The sequence below is a fragment of the Sphaerodactylus townsendi genome, linkage group LG07 (assembly GCF_021028975.2).
Source record: "Sphaerodactylus townsendi isolate TG3544 linkage group LG07, MPM_Stown_v2.3, whole genome shotgun sequence".
NCBI classification, from domain to species: Eukaryota; Metazoa; Chordata; class Lepidosauria; order Squamata; family Sphaerodactylidae; genus Sphaerodactylus; species Sphaerodactylus townsendi.
This window is the reverse complement of record NC_059431.1, coordinates 21,839,303-21,854,652: the sequence shown is the minus strand read 5'-3', so window position 1 is coordinate 21,854,652 and position 15,350 is coordinate 21,839,303. Positions and strand designations below refer to the sequence as shown.

Here is a 15,350-nt window from a genome sequence, read left to right as displayed (position 1 = left end):
GCAGCAGTTTGCCTAACGAGAGCCAGTGGTTAAGAACAGTGGACACTAATCTGGAGAACCAGGTTTGATTTCCCATTCCTCCACATGAGCGGCAGACTCTTATTTGGCAAACTGGATTTGTTCCCCACTCCTACACATGAAGCCTGCTGGGGTGACCTCGGGCATGTCACAGTTCTCTCAGAACTCTCTCCGCCCCATCTACTTTACAAGGTGTCTGTTATGGGAAGAGGAAGGGGAAAGGAGTTTATAAGCCACTTCGAGTCTCCTTGCAAGAGAGAAAGGCAGAGTATAAATCCAAAATCATCATCTTCTAATGTCATATAATTCTTTCCCACTATATATTTCCTTGATAGAATCTTTTTCTGTTGTTTTCTTTAGATATTTATACCAGACTTGGAGAACTGGATGAAAGGTGTGTATTGGAAAATATTTAACGCCAGAAGTGAGTTTGATCAACTGGTCCCTTCCCCATCCTCCGCACAATTTACATACAAATATATATGACATTCAATATTGTCACATTCTGCTCTCCCTTCCCGTGTATCAGTGCATTTATCACTTGTTCTTCACTGATGAATTGGCAAATATTGGACCATATTCCAATGTAGTGTCATCACTAATGGAAAACTTGGACAGATTTGTAGGGTAGTGAGATGTTTAAGAATAAGGTTTTTCTTTATCTGTGTAAGGCAATCATTTCAGCACCCAAACCATTCTTTGGTTCTGACAGTACAACCAAGGCATAGAAGAATTCCTCTTCCCCCTACGTCTCCCTTCCACTTCACTAGTTTCTGCTTGGCTGAGGTGGGCATGCAAGGAGATTTTAAAGTCTCTTCCCCAGCACAGTAGTTCAACATCACTCGGAATACTCTGGGAAATCCCAGGATGTCCAGCTTCTAATGTCTTGTGTTCAAGGAGCTACAGTTCCCAGAGAGCACCGGGTAGATTGATTTTTGAAGTATTCAGTAGGTGGGGAGGAAAGGAAGGAGACCCTGTTTTTCCTTGCCAGCCAACTGGCCCATTGCTTGCATCCGCAGACCTGCACAGCTCAGCAGCAGCAGAGAAGTGGTCAGGATGCCTGACTTCTGATAATATTATTAAAAACACCGTGGGAATCCAATCAGTTGGAATTAAGTTGGGGGTTAACTGGCAATAGCTTGTGGTAGCTAAGACTGATTCTATTCCCCTCTCCCCCCAGCAATAACACAAATAGCAATACTGCAATCTAAAAACAAAAGCAGATACAGTCAAACATAGTGTCAGTATCACATGGGACACAACGCCACGAGCTGTTGGGCTGTCCTGATCCTAGTGAACTCAGCAGTGTTTAAGAAGCGAACTGCACATGGCCTGAGTTGATTAGTTGGTTCTTTTTTCTTTTCTTTTTTTGAGTCCCAACCGTGTGTTTACTTTTTTCCAGTTTCTCAGAAGATCCCTTGAATATTACTGGCTTGAGTGGTGTTACCGACATCATAACTGACCTCATAACGGAAGGTGCCATTTCAGCTGCAGAACTGGGCCTCACCCATACACAGGCCAAAAAGATCTCCAGGTACTGAGACTGAGTTGCAGTTCTCCACAGCAACACCTCTTGTAATTCACTTGGGATGCAAGAAGCTGTTATATGTGGGGTACCCCCAAATCACATTGGTCTTGTCCTTCATTTATATTTATAAGCAGTAGCATTGAACAAGCTGTATGTATGCCACTCATAGTATCTAACTGGTCTCTCTCTCTGAGGTAGTCATCGTTTTCACATCACAAATGTGCTGGAAGCAGAGCAGACACTAATAACAACACTTTACATACTTTTTCTCAAGGGCATTAATAGCCCCGGCAAGGAGAATAAAGGTCTGAGCTGTTTTATTTTGTGTCCCATTTTAGATGCTCCAGTGCCGTGAGCAGACGTCCACGTCGATCAGAACGGGAGAAAAAAGAGTTACAAGCCTGGATGAAAAGAAAGCGAAGGGAGAGACAAGAGGAGTATCTGCAACAGCTGGCTGAACAAAGAGAAAAAGAACATGATCCATTTCCTTTGAGAAACAACTCAGTAAGTTTGCTTGCTTTTAACTGCTTATTTTATGGTGCAATCCTAAAAGCAATTGCCTGGGAGTCAGACCTTTTGAATAGATCTTACTCAGAGTCTGAGTAGACCTGCTTAGGATTTCTCTCTTACTGTAATAAAATGCACATATAAATAGCTGTATTTTAACTTAAAGTTCGCAGGAAACTATTATTATTTACATACATTATTGGCCCTACATATTTCATTTTCCCACATTACCATAGCCTGAATTGAGAAGAATCTGTTTAGCAAAAGCCAGTGTAATGATTGTGGCTGGATTATGTTGTGACTGTCACGGAGGGGGGCAGTCCTCAAAAGCCCAATCCTTTAACTCACATGATTACATCTGTATGAGCCCTAAGAGAGCTAGAGTGGTGTAGTGGTTAAGAGCAGGTGAACTCTGATCTAGAGAGCTGGGTTTGATTCCCCATTCCTCCACATGAACTGCAGACTCTTATGTGGTGAACTAGATAGTTTCCTGGCTTCTCCCCGTTTCTGCTGGGTGACCTTGGACTAGTCACAGTTCATTCAGAACTCTCTTAGCCCCACCTACCTCACAAGGTGTAAGGAGAGGGAGGGAAAGGAGGTTGTAAGCCCCTTCTCCTTCTGAAGACACCACACCACTACGATGGACTTTCCTCAGAACTGACCAATACAAAGTCTCTTTTGGGGGGGGGGTACTGATTTTCGGCAGCCAGCTGTAAAGATGCAGTTAGCTCTTTGTTTAAATTAGAAGTGGTGCTATTGTAGTGTGTTAATCATCTGTTTGAACCCTTTGTGCTGGAAGTGGAAGTAGCTAGTTTTTGTTGTTCATTCTTTCTTCTCAGAGAACACCCAAAGCAGCTCACATCATTCTCCTCTCCTCCATTTTAGCCTCACAGCAACTCTGCGATGTGGGTTAGGTTGAGAGTTTGTGTGACTGGACTAAGCTTCCCCACCAAGCTTCCAGGCAGGGTGGAGATTCAAACCTGGATCTCTTAGATCCTGCGGTGACACTCGCTCCACAGTACCATATTGAGCCAAAATAACCAGCCACAACTGGTTGGGACCTTTAGTACTGGTCATTTAGCACATCCATAAATGTTAACAATGTGGAAAATGGCTGTCTTACACACACAATTATTTTGGGCAACTGTTGATATTGAGAAGGGAGGCAGCCCGTATCTTCAGTGTGGTGAATACAGTATTAAGTGCTCAGAGCGCTTGCTAGAAGTGATGGCAGCATGGTCATTTCAGAGGGTGACCTGGTTGGACTGCTGTAGAACAGCTAGATTAGAGGTCAGGAACACCTTAGAGACCTACCAGATTTTCAGGGTATGAGTTTTTACGCTTGAAAGTTTATATCCTGGAAATCTTGCTGGTCCCTAAAGTTCTGCTGGACTGTAATGATGGTATAGTAGCTTAGCAAACCATTGCGCAGCTATGTGGGTGAAATAGCTGAGTGAGAGAAATAGCTAATTGATTTTGACTGTTTTTGGTGAAAAGCACAGTTCCAGCCATGATAATCTCAGAGGCCACTCTTGTCAAAGTTTTTATTAGCCAGTGGCTGGCTGCACCAATGGGCTTCTGTTCTACCCAGTTCCAAAATCCTGGTCCTGAAAAGCTGCCTGAATAAAGGCAATGATAATACCTATTTGCTGTTTTTATTCCCCCCCCCCCACCCACCCCCAGCAGCTTGGATATACATCACGGGAAATCAAATTGCAGCAAAAAAAGAAAGAGGAAAAAGATAAGTACGTAGGTTTCTTTTTTCCATCTGTTCTGTCTTTCTCTGGTTGTTGTTTTCTAATTTGTTCCTACAAACAAGGAACATTAAGATGCAAATTCTTTGTATTCTGCTGTGAACCTTTCAGTGCCTCTCCAGTAACTGACGGATAATGGAATGAACGGTTTCCTTCAAGTTGGGCCCGTCTTCCCAGAGTATGAATGGAAGTTCCAACCCTGGAGGTTGGCTGGAAGACAAGTATGGGGCAGAAATGCTCACAGAGAGGAAAACAAATGAACACACAGCTCTGCCTTGCCAGCACTGTGACATCAACTCCTCCAAGCATAATTAACCTTCCCGTCAAGGGAATATTTTTAACTTATGTGTGATTGGAATCCTTCAAAGTTTATTATTCTTATGAATCTTGGGGTGGGGGTAAGGGAAAAACTGGTAGCCTTCATGGCATATAGGTCTCCTGACCCTAACTGCTCTTTACGTAGATTCTACAAGCTGCCAGAGGCACAAGCAAGCCAAATTCATCCTGTTACTTTCCCTTGCCTTTTGTTCCTTCGACTGAGACTCAACCATCTCAACGTTCTGTGTCTCTGGGAATAAAATGAGCATGCTCTGGGTTCACTGTGCCCTGTTCATGAGGGGCTCTAAATATGTAAAATGACTGCTCCACTAGATGCAGGACCACAGAGCTTATTTTATTAGCAGGAATGATGGCAAGAAAGTGTATAAAGATAGGGGTTCTGTGTTGTTTCCGGGCTGTATGGCCGTGTTCTAGCAGCATTCTCTCCTGACGTTTCACCTGCATCTGTGGCTGGCATCTTCAGAGGATCTGATAGTAGGAAAGGAAAGCAAGTGGAGTATATATACCTGTGAGTAAAGGTCAATAGGTGAGGGCATCTGAATAGGAGTGGCCTGGCAAGAGAGTAACAATGAAGTGTAGCATGTGAGTGACAATGGAGATAGCAAAACGAAATAAAGATGCTCTGAGCCATGAAAGATAAAGATGCTCTGAGCCAAGAAAGGACAGCACATCTGAAGGACCTGCCCACTGGATTGGTGCTGCCTGCTCCCTTCTTGTGGGTAAAATATGCAGACCAGACCTGTTCAGCATAAGGATTGTGGGTCAGTTGCAGCACACACACATGCACACAGCTTTAGTGGATTCTGCACAGCATATTTATAATGAGTTGCAGTTGATATATACATGCTGTACAGGATCCACCTATGTGCAGTTTCTTGGGAGAATTCCCAGTGGCTTGGCTTTGTGGCCTTTTTTCTTATTATTTTATGCCCGAACTTGTCAAAAGCATGAGGATATGCCCGTGTTGCTTTTCTGCATAGCTCCTTTCCCTAAATTAGAAAGTGTGTGACAGAGTGGAAGCCAACCTGCGTTGTCCACCTGCCTGTGAGATTCCCTTACTGTGTGACTTGTTGGGAGAGGGAAACCGTAAAGTGCAGTTGTCCAATTCATCAAAGAGGAAATCAGGTACAGAAACAGCAGAAAACCGAGAGAGAGATCAGAGAAAGGGGGGAAAGGGGGAACTAATAGATGGGAAGTATGGAGCTACGTGGGGGGTAGGAAAGAGGAGAGGGGGAAGGTTAATCACTCAAGTTATAGAGAGGCCTGGGGTGGAGCAAAGAGAAAAGAATGATTAATAGGAGTTCAAAAACAGGCGCCTTCTTAATCCCAGGGTTTGTCATTATGAGATTAGGACTGTTTCTTAGATTATGGAACTGAAATGGATCCTTTTTTTTTTTAACTGGATAGTATGAAATCTCTCCTTGGGATTCTCTTGCTATTAAATGAAGGTGATCATAGACTCAGTCTTGCCATTCTCTGCAGCCTTTTTGACCTATCAGAATTATATTCTGATTTTACTGACCACAGGTGCTTTCCCACTGCCATAGTAACCATGCAGCCATTCTTCCAGGAATAATTCATGTCACATGTCAAGAGAAGGGTGGGAGCAGGTGTGTCCAAGACCGCGCTTGTGTTTTTCTAGCTGGTATTTGTAGCAACACTGATAGAAAAGATGAGCAGCTTTCAGTAGGTTGGGAGGTCCCTGGCACCCAGAGTAGGACAATGTAGATGCATTTCTTCTGTTTTTCATGCCTGGAAATCTGTCTCCAGAGAGATGTAGATTGGGGGGAGGGGCAGGGGGTTGGGGTGAGTGAGAGCGGAGGACCCTAGATGCTGTCAGTGGCTTTGTCTGAGGGCTAAATGCCACATCTGTAAAAGCATACTCCTAATAAAATGTTGTGGGTCTTTATCTCAAACGTACGTTGGCTTTTACTATGGAAAGTCTGAGATTGTTCTTTGACTGAAAAAGGAAGTAAGTCCATTGGTCAAAGGTTTCTTCAGCTAACTGACCGAGTATGTCACTAAAAATGCTTTGGATTACATTATTCGTTTAATGGATACGTAACAGCTTAATGTGCATTTTTTCCCTTCTCTTTCCCCTTAAGACTCTTATTGTCGGAGCACCATAATCTTAGAGTCTCCCAAGCCCTCAGCCTGATGGACGAGCTGTTATCAGACACAGTGCAGCCTGGATCGTTGTCTAAAGCAAGGCTGCCGCAAGATGTCAAGCGGCCACGTGTCTCTCCTTATGGAAGGTAAAGTATTTAAATTCTCCACCACCTTCTGGGGTCCAAATTCTACTTCAGATTGGCACAGCGAGAACTGGATGTTGTTTGCTGCAGGGTCTGTGATCCATGGCAGGGTGATTGAGACAACTCATCAGTACTTTCTACATTTTTATTGCTGGAAGGTTTTTACCCTGCCTGTCTCTTGCAAAATGGAACACAAGTCACAGTAAACAAATTCTACAGCACAGCAGCACTAAAATCTCTCACATAACACGTCTCCTCCATTCAAGCAGAACACAGTCTTTTCCTTGCACGGGAGAGATTTTTTCAGTCTCAAGTATGTGGGGGAGAAGGGTGAGCATCTGGTCTTCTTCAGCTAAGGCTAGCAGTCTCTCTGTCTCTGTCTCTCTCTCTCTCTCTCTCTCTCTCTCTTCAGTGGTGTATCCCACCTTGGAGTCTATAAGGGTTGGGGTTTTTTTGGAGTGGAAGCTTACAATATTAATTTGAAATTATCAATGAATCTTCAGTTAAAGTGACTGTCTTGACAATGACAAAAACCCACCGCCCACAATAAATTATTGAAATAGCTACAAACAGAATGAACGAAGGTTAAAACCCAAACGATCAGGACCCACTAGATGCTAAGGGAGTACCAAATTACAAAAAAGAAGCAGAACTCAAAGCTGGAATAGAAACACTGAGTGCCTATCTCTGGGGAAGGCTTTTCCTGACAGCGTGCCTATCTCTGGGGAAGGCTTTCCCTGACAGCGGGGCCACTACAGAGCAGGCCCTGACTGGATAATATGGTCCTGAATTGCTTATTTCTCATGGCAGGCAGAAATTAATGGACTAGAATGGCTTCCTAGTTGTTCTAAACTAGAACACACTGGCTATCTATCAAGAACTGTTTCTGAGCAATCTCTCTTTCATTGGAGATATGAGTATTCATAATCGTATCTTCAGTGCAGTCCCCCGTGGGAGTGCACAGGCATAGGGTGGCAGTCTGGAAGCTTTCTAGACAGTCCTCTGCAGCCGGCCTGCACAGTCCCATTCTTACCTACACAGGAGACACTCTACGAACAACAATTACAGATCAGTGCAACTTTTTTCCACATCAGTGCATAATGCCAGGGGCTACAATTGTCAAAACTACTCATTCTAGGGTAGTGTCAGGTCTTGCTGCAGGAGTTGGTGGGGTCTTCTGCACTGTTAGGCAGTAGTAGTAAAACCTCTAAGTAAATCTTGTCTAAAAGAATTGTTGCCATCAGGCTTGCTAGAGTAGCACAGAGGAGTCTACTGTTGCAATTTGGCAAAGTCTGAGACTCCCCAAGATGAACAGTAAAAGATTGTAGCCCCAGAGCACCAGACACAGCTTGCATCCCGTGCCTGCCAGAGTGGGAATGGGACTGTACTACTAACGTGTATTATCAGCTGCTGCATGTTTTCACCTTTCATTTGCGGCACTATATTTTTACTTATCTAATACCATTTTTACATTATTTTAAAGGGCACATTTAATATTCCTGCTTTGTTTCAGATTTCTGCATTCTAGTACTATTAGTTTTCTTAGTAGACATCTCCTTATCCTGCTGATTGTATTAACTTACACTATGTCATCCTCCTTGAGTCTTCAGTGAGAAAGATGGACTGTAAATAATTCGTTACAAAATTAGTGGCTCTGAATTTGCACTGTTATCAGTTCCCTAAAATGCATATTTTTTAGCATTCTGAGAAGCAATTTTGGTGGACTTTGTGCATTATTTGTGTTGTGCAATGATAGCAACATGGTGTGTCTCTTTTAGTCGCTACCAAGCTGCAAGGAACAGCACCACTTCCAGAACTGGGCTGGGTGAGACAAGATCCTCTTCCAGTCTACGCTGTGACACAACTCAAAGAAAAGGTGAGAACTCCCAAGTCCTAATTTTGCAGTTTGCATCATTAGGTTGGAGACTAACATCACAGTCTGCTATTCAAATGTTTCCATGCTGGGAGCTTTGATACAGTGGGAGGAGTCTGTGTCCCATGAGGATGAGAAGTGCTCAATTAGAGGATACTCTGACAACATATATTCTTATTGCTAACTCCATTAGACAGCACTGCTAGGGTGGGTGAGGCATCTTGAAGAAATCCCTCCACTTCGGGTGTCCTGCCCATCAGTTAAGAGCTTCTTCAGACACTGCTCTTTATGCCTCTGCCTACAAAGACTCATGGCGACCAGAGAAAGAGCTTTTTCAGTGGTGGCACCTTGCCTCTGCAAGGCCTTACTTTCTTACTACCTTACTTTCTCCAGAGCCAGCATGGTGTAGTGGTTAAGAGCAGGTGGGTTCTAATCTGGATAACCGAGTTTGGTTCCCGACTCCTCTACCTGAGTGACAGAGGCTTGTCTGGTGAACCAAATGTGTTTCCACACTCCTACATTACTGCTGGGTGACCCTGGGCTAGCCACAGTTCTCTCTCAGCCCCACCTACCTCACAAGGTGTCTGTTATAGGGAGAGGAAGGGAAAGGAGCTTGTAGGCCACCTTGAGTCTCCTGAAAGAAAGGTGGGGTATAAATCCAAACTCTTCTTTTAGGTGCCTGGCTAAAACATTCCCTTTTTACCCAGACCTCTAGCTCTTCTAGCTGTTTTCTGGCCAGAGGACTGTTTTAGCAGTTTAAGATGCTTCATGTGAGGGTGCGTACTGTGCTTGTTTTCTGCCTTATTTTCTATGGCTTCATCTTGTTTTCATGGTTCTGTTGTCGGAGAAATGACATACAGATTTTCTGGAAACGTAAACCTATCATAGGCATGCTGGCAGGGAAATGTGTTCCCTTTCCTCATCCATCGCGTAAAAGGCGCAGTTGTAAGTCTCATATCTGTCCTTGCTGCTCCAGGCCTATCATCCCGAGCACCTTACAGAAGAACAGCCTCAGACACCTTGCAAAGGGAGTTGTGGTGGAAAAGCAGAAGCCAGAGAAGCAGGTTGGACTTGGGAAGTCAAGGTCTGTGACTGGAAGGAGGCTCCTGTTCCTTTGTAGTGTGCAGATGCTTGGACAAATGTTGAACAAATACTTTTATACATTTTGTTGGAATATTTATGCTTGCTTTGCCATGAGTCAGAAGCAGCTCGATGGCTTTTAACACATAGCTTGATCCACGGCATGGATCTGATTGCTCCAGATGTGCCCGGAGAATACAATTGGTCGTTTTTTTAAAATATTCCCCAGCTCCAGAGGAGCAGATTTCCAGCCATATAGTCAGCTGATCTGCTACCAGATGGGAGACAAAAACTCCTGACGAGCTGATCAGTTGGGCTCAGTTGCAGTATCCACCCCTCCACTGACCAGATGGGTGATCTTCACCAAGAACCCCTGACAGTTCTGAGCATCATTTGGAGAGATCTGTGTGAGAATAGCAATGGGCATAGAGCCTTGTACTGTGTACCCTTGAACTTTGGATTGGGGTCTTTGAATGTGTACACTCAGTTAAATCTGCTATAGTGACAACGCTTGTTTTGGATGCTATTTTGAGGATCAGCCTGAGGATGGCATATATCATCTTCTGCACTGGAGAGATATCTCCTGTTAATCCCCATTCACTTACAATCACAAGAATGGTAGACCTCTCCCAGGAAAACCATGGCATGTAGGACAATTAGTACAACTAATGCATATGGTATATTTCATATAAAATATGAGCCCTTCGGGGGTAGGGCGGTATACAAAACCCAAGTCTTTCTTAATTAATTAATTAATTGATTGATTGATAATCTAAGTTGTGGAAGTTGTGGCTGCAGAGCTAGAATGCTGAGACAGTTGGATTAGGAACCAAGAGATCCAGTTCAACTCACCATTGACCCAGAAAGCTGACTGGCTGATGTTGGATCAGTCACACATTTGAGAATAAAATGGAGGAGAGAATCACTAGAATAGCCTTTAAATTTGGAATTATTAATAACTAGAAACAACGGGTTGGAATAAGTGCATGTGAAACCAGACTCCGCAATAGCAACATTCATTCACATGCCCCTCCCCCCTACAGCTTCCAATCAGAGAAGGATCCCATCTACCAGCAGAGCAACTCAGGCAACCGAGGAGAGTGAAGAGGAAATGAGCAGCTGGAGCATCCCCGATGAGATCCAGCGGATATTGCATAGCAGTTCCACTTCTCATTTAGAGGTAAGAGTTGGAAATCATGCGGTAGCACAGCCCGATGTTTTCTAATAGCCTGAAAGATCAAACACCAGCTTTGTGTTCAGAAGCCCCCCAGTTAAATCCCAAGTATCTCTAGTTAAAAGGATCAAGTGAGAGATTGATGGGCAAAGACGCCATTTGGGGGCCTCATGAAGCAGCTGCCAGTCAGAGTTGACAACAGTGACCTCTTGAAAAACCAGTAAGGCATCTGCATGGTTGTGGTGGGTTTTCCGGGCTGTGTGGCCGTGGTCTGGTAGATCTTGTTCCTAATGTTTTGCCTGCATTTGTGGCTGGCATCTTCAGAGGTGTATCACAGAGGGAAGTCTGTTTCACACTGTGTATAGTGAGAAGGGAATGTTTACTGGGGTATATATTGTCCATGTCCCTGGGTGGGGAACCAATCGGTAAGTGTTTGGGTGCAACTTGCTATGCAAAGGTGTGATTGTCCATTTACATTTGTAGTCGCATTTGCATTCCCTGCAGCAGCAACAGTATTGGTGAATGTGAATCCTGTGTCTGGGTGGTCCATTGTCCATGAACTTAGCATGCCCTTGGCCTTTGATTCTGATGTTTTTAAGTAGTGGGAGCTAAGCTTTGTTAATTCTCAGAGTCTCTTCTTTCTTATTGAAGTTGTCTTGTGTTTGTGAACAAGAAAGTGTTCTTCTTTCTTGTGTTCTTCCTTGTTGAAGTTGTCTTGTTGTTTGTGAACAACTTCAACAGACTTCTCTCTGTGATACACCTCTGAAGATGCCAGCACAGATGCATGCAAAACGTTAGAAACAAGATCTACCAGACCCACGGCCATACAGCCCGGAAATCCCACCACAACCAGTTAAATCCGGCCGTGAAAGTCTTCGGCAGCTTCATATGTTTAACCCATTGTGTTCCCATATACTCCTTTTTCCATACAGTGTGAAGTGCCAGCTCAAATAGTTCCAGAAGGAAATGAACTGGATTCTCTGAGAGCAGAGTTTGTCCAGACAAAGCCTGTGGCAGAGTATTATATCAACTAGGGGCATGCAATGACATATTGCCAACCCAATACAATGTCCAATATGACCTGTCTAGGGCGGGAATTGGCAATATTTAACAGCATGAAAGGTTCTCCTGATAAATTCCCAATATTTTTCTCCCCGTAAGCATCAGAAACATCTGGAATCAGGTTGAGAGTTGCTGTTGACAGTAGTCGATGGTCCATTGACCCTTTAAATTTCAAAGGGCTATTCATTTCAGTTAGGCCAGGTCTACCCTCACTGTGAATAATGGCCCTTTGAAGGGCTAATGCCTTTCCACCCCACTCCTGGCTGCCTCAGGAGGGGGCACTTCAAATATTATCATTTCAATTTCCTTTGGTAAGTTGAGAGTGGGCCTGATTGTCATTTTCACTGAACTGGGGGTATTAGGCCAATTTTATTACAATGAAAATGTTCCCCAATACAGCGTGTCTAGAAAATAACACTTTTCCTGGCCGTTAATGAAAACTATCATGATGCCCTTCAGAACTTTTATAATTAAAATTTAGCTTGGAGCTAGCCCAGGAGCCACAAACTTTCCATTTCACTACTACCCTCCAAAAGATTTGACAATTATTTTTCCTTGGGAGAATATTCAAGATAATATATGTTACTGCCATTAATCACAGAAAATAAACAGAAGTGCTACGTGTAATGCACGTCAAGTAGGAGAAGGAGGAGTAGTAGTTTGGATTTATATCCCCCCTTTCTCTCCTGCAGGAGACTCAAAGGGGCTTACAATCTCCTTGACCTTCCCCCCTCACAACACACACCCTGTGAGGTAGGGGGGGCTGAGAGAGCTTCAAAGAACTGTGACTAGCCCAAGGTCACCCAGCTGGCGTGTGTGGGAGTGCACAGGCTAATCTGAATTCCCCAGATAAGCCTCCACAACTCAGGCGGCGGAGCTGGGAATCAAACCCGGTTCCTCCAGATTAGATACACGAGCTCTTAACCTTTTATGCCACTGCTGCTCCTCCCGGTGCAGAACACTTGGATTTGCAAAGAGCTTCTCCCGGTGCCTGTATGAAAAGAAGCAGCCCAAGATCTTCACTCCAGTCTTTTTTTTAGTATGCATTGTCATCAATGGATCCCTTCCACTGCTTTTTCACTGTAGCGTCACTTCAGATGGCAGTTTACTCTGAAAAAACACAGTTGTAGAAATCTACGGAAAGCTCTGTGTAGCTGTACAGAAAGCTATCACACTTTGGGGGTTGTGGTAGCAAGTTCAACCACCATTCCAATAATTTGGATAAAGCATATACAAGGTTGGGGAGGGGGACAGGGACCAGAATCCACCATGCAGGGGAATACAGCATTGCAGAACAGTTACAGGGTGAGCACCCTTCAGAGAGTTTGGCTAGAGCCTCCACTCATTTATTCTCCGATTGCCTCCGTAGGGTCTTTTGCGTCCCAAAGATAGTTTCTCCATGGCCAGCATTAATAACCTGGACAGCGTGTCTGAAAGCACCAGCAGCATCCTGAGCAAACTTGACTGGAATGCAGTAGAGGCCATGGTAGCAAATCTGGAAGAAAAATGAAGCCACTGTAAAGGACATTGGGATGCATAACTGTTTGGGAAGGTAACTCATTGAATTTTAGGGGAAATGCACCACTGTGTTCATATTGGGGATGCTACAGAGCAAATCCTGCCCAAAACATTCTTACAAGAAAATCATAAGTGATGGAATCCGAGCCCTTAAAATCAGTAATTTGGGATCCATGTATGAAATGGACTTGTGGAATTATGCAGGATGACACAATACCATGTAGGCCTCTTGGAACATGCAGATGTGAAATAAACTTAGCAGACAAGAATCCGTTCCTGTCATTTCTGAAAGTAACGGAGCATTTAAAATGATTGTGCATGAATGTCAAGACTACAAATGTAATTAATGATTCTGAATTATATTTTATGATTCTTCATTATGTTTTATAATTATTAAGGACTTGCTTTTAATAAAGTGTTTTCTGATAATTGTGAGCAGTTTTTCCGGTCATGGCTCCCAAGTTGGAAGGCTTTATAAAGGAAGTGGACAAGTTCATGGGGGACTGAGCTATCCATAGTTTCTAATCAGGATGGGTATCTGCTCCCTCCAGTACCGGAGATAGCGTGCCTCTTTAATGCAGTTGCTGGAGAGCACAGGCAAAACGTGATTGCTTGTGGGATTCCTAGAGGTAGCCAGTTGGCCACTGTGTGAACAGAATGCCAGCCTAGATGGGCCTTTGATCTGCAGCGTGACTGTTCCTATGCCCTTTACATGTTGCTGATTCAAGCAGTTCACTGTGAAGCCTGGGGTTAAAAGCGTAACTGGCAGGTTTCTCACTATGGCTCTTCAACTCAGTTCCAAAATCATGCACATTTCACTACATACCTTGTCAGCATACTTGCTTTATTCCTTAAAATTATATCACCATGAAACAGCTACTATGTCAGCGTAAATACCTAATATCAGCAATCTCTTAATATCTCTTCATGCCATCATAGGTTTGCTTTTAAGTGCTTGCTTGCTATTTTGTGCCACAACTGCAAATACTTCCACTTTGTATCTGTTCTAATCTGACAAAATCTTCTCAAAGTTGTTCATCACAGTAAATTTAATGCAGAGCAACAGGTAAGGATTCTTTACTGAACTGACAAAATATATTCAGCATGGTTCCTTGCTGCCTCTTCATCACAACTCTGCATACCCAGATTCACTGTACTTTTCACATAAAGCTAATCACATACGATTGGCTGTGCCACAATGTGGACAGTGTATTTAAGTGAAAGCAGGCTATTACAGAGGACCAGCCAGCAGCAGCCGCCGACCCTGCAAGTTTCATGCAAGAAGTCGGGTATTTTTTCATTTGCTAGATCTAGTTGACACTATACGCTAATGTTTCCAGAATTAGAGACTCCTCCTCTGTGGCAAGTTGTAATTTAAAGACTCTTTGAACAATTTTGTTGCGGTGACCGGAAGGAGATATGATAGTAGTAGTAATAATTAAACAGGTGCAGTGCGTATTATCCACGTCTTCAAATATCACAAGTAAACTCTCAAAAGAATAGGAGTGCAGTACTAGTGTCTGCTCCCAAGAGGCCATTAGCTTGATGGCTTTTATTTCTAAAAAGAATCACAACCCACTGAAATCTTCCCATTGCATAGGGGGTAATTACCAACAATTTGGAATATTCTATGACCAGTGCTGTCTCAGTTAAGGGGAGTAATATCACAGTTATCCAGCATGGCCAAGTGCACCTTGCAAAAACTTCAAACTCTTTTCTCAATGTTCTCCTGAAGCTGAAGGTGCTGTCAGACTTGGTGCACAGAGAAATTTGATTTACTTTTTTTCTGGATAGCCTAAAAGCATTGCAAAATGAATGCTTGGTGATAAGCCAAAGAGTAAGATTGTTATATGGACATATCCTTCCACAGCTATCCCTCTAGAGTTACAAATCTAGCAGCTAAGAAACTGCATAACGTTCAAAGAAATGCCCTTCTGAGCATTTTTAAACCACATTTAAGGTTCATGTGGGGATCTTGCAGTTCACTTGAGAGAAAACACTTGCCCTCCAGAATGGAATGTGTACATGCACGAGACCTTGTACTATGGATTAAAGGATGGCACAGTGACAAAATAGATTGTTCTTCTTTAGGAATTTTAAGCTTGAGTCATTTATTCAGTTCCTCATAAAGAAAATCTAAGATGGATAATGTTGGTATGATGCCATCCCTGCAAATTCCACTGACACTACCACCTTTGTACACAAGATATTCCTGGAGCCCCAAATCTTCATACATTCTCAGAAG

At 43.5% G+C, this 15,350-nt stretch overlaps 1 protein-coding gene across 6 annotated transcripts in view; it reads left to right on the top strand.

Moving 5' to 3' along the window:
- Window positions 1-13,534, top strand: part of CPLANE1 (ciliogenesis and planar polarity effector complex subunit 1) — a 61,873-nt gene extending 48,339 nt beyond the window's left edge. For 3 of the 6 annotated variants that reach the window (XM_048503540.1, XM_048503538.1, XM_048503542.1), the window contains 9 exons: window positions 379-412; window positions 1,421-1,552; window positions 1,885-2,050; window positions 3,737-3,798; window positions 6,252-6,401; window positions 8,177-8,274; window positions 9,248-9,355; window positions 10,395-10,531; window positions 12,957-13,534. In XM_048503540.1, the coding sequence (XP_048359497.1) occupies window positions 379-412; window positions 1,421-1,552; window positions 1,885-2,050; window positions 3,737-3,798; window positions 6,252-6,401; window positions 8,177-8,274; window positions 9,248-9,355; window positions 10,395-10,531; window positions 12,957-13,097 (1,028 nt within the window). In that variant the 3' untranslated portion in view covers window positions 13,098-13,534. Of the gene's footprint in view, window positions 1-378; window positions 413-1,420; window positions 1,553-1,884; window positions 2,051-3,736; window positions 3,799-6,251; window positions 6,402-8,176; window positions 8,275-9,247; window positions 9,356-10,394; window positions 10,532-12,956 lie in introns of those variants that run through there. The other 3 variants (XM_048503543.1, XM_048503539.1, XM_048503541.1) reach the window with 2 other exon arrangements.
- The last annotated feature ends 1,816 nt before the right edge of the window (window positions 13,535-15,350 follow it).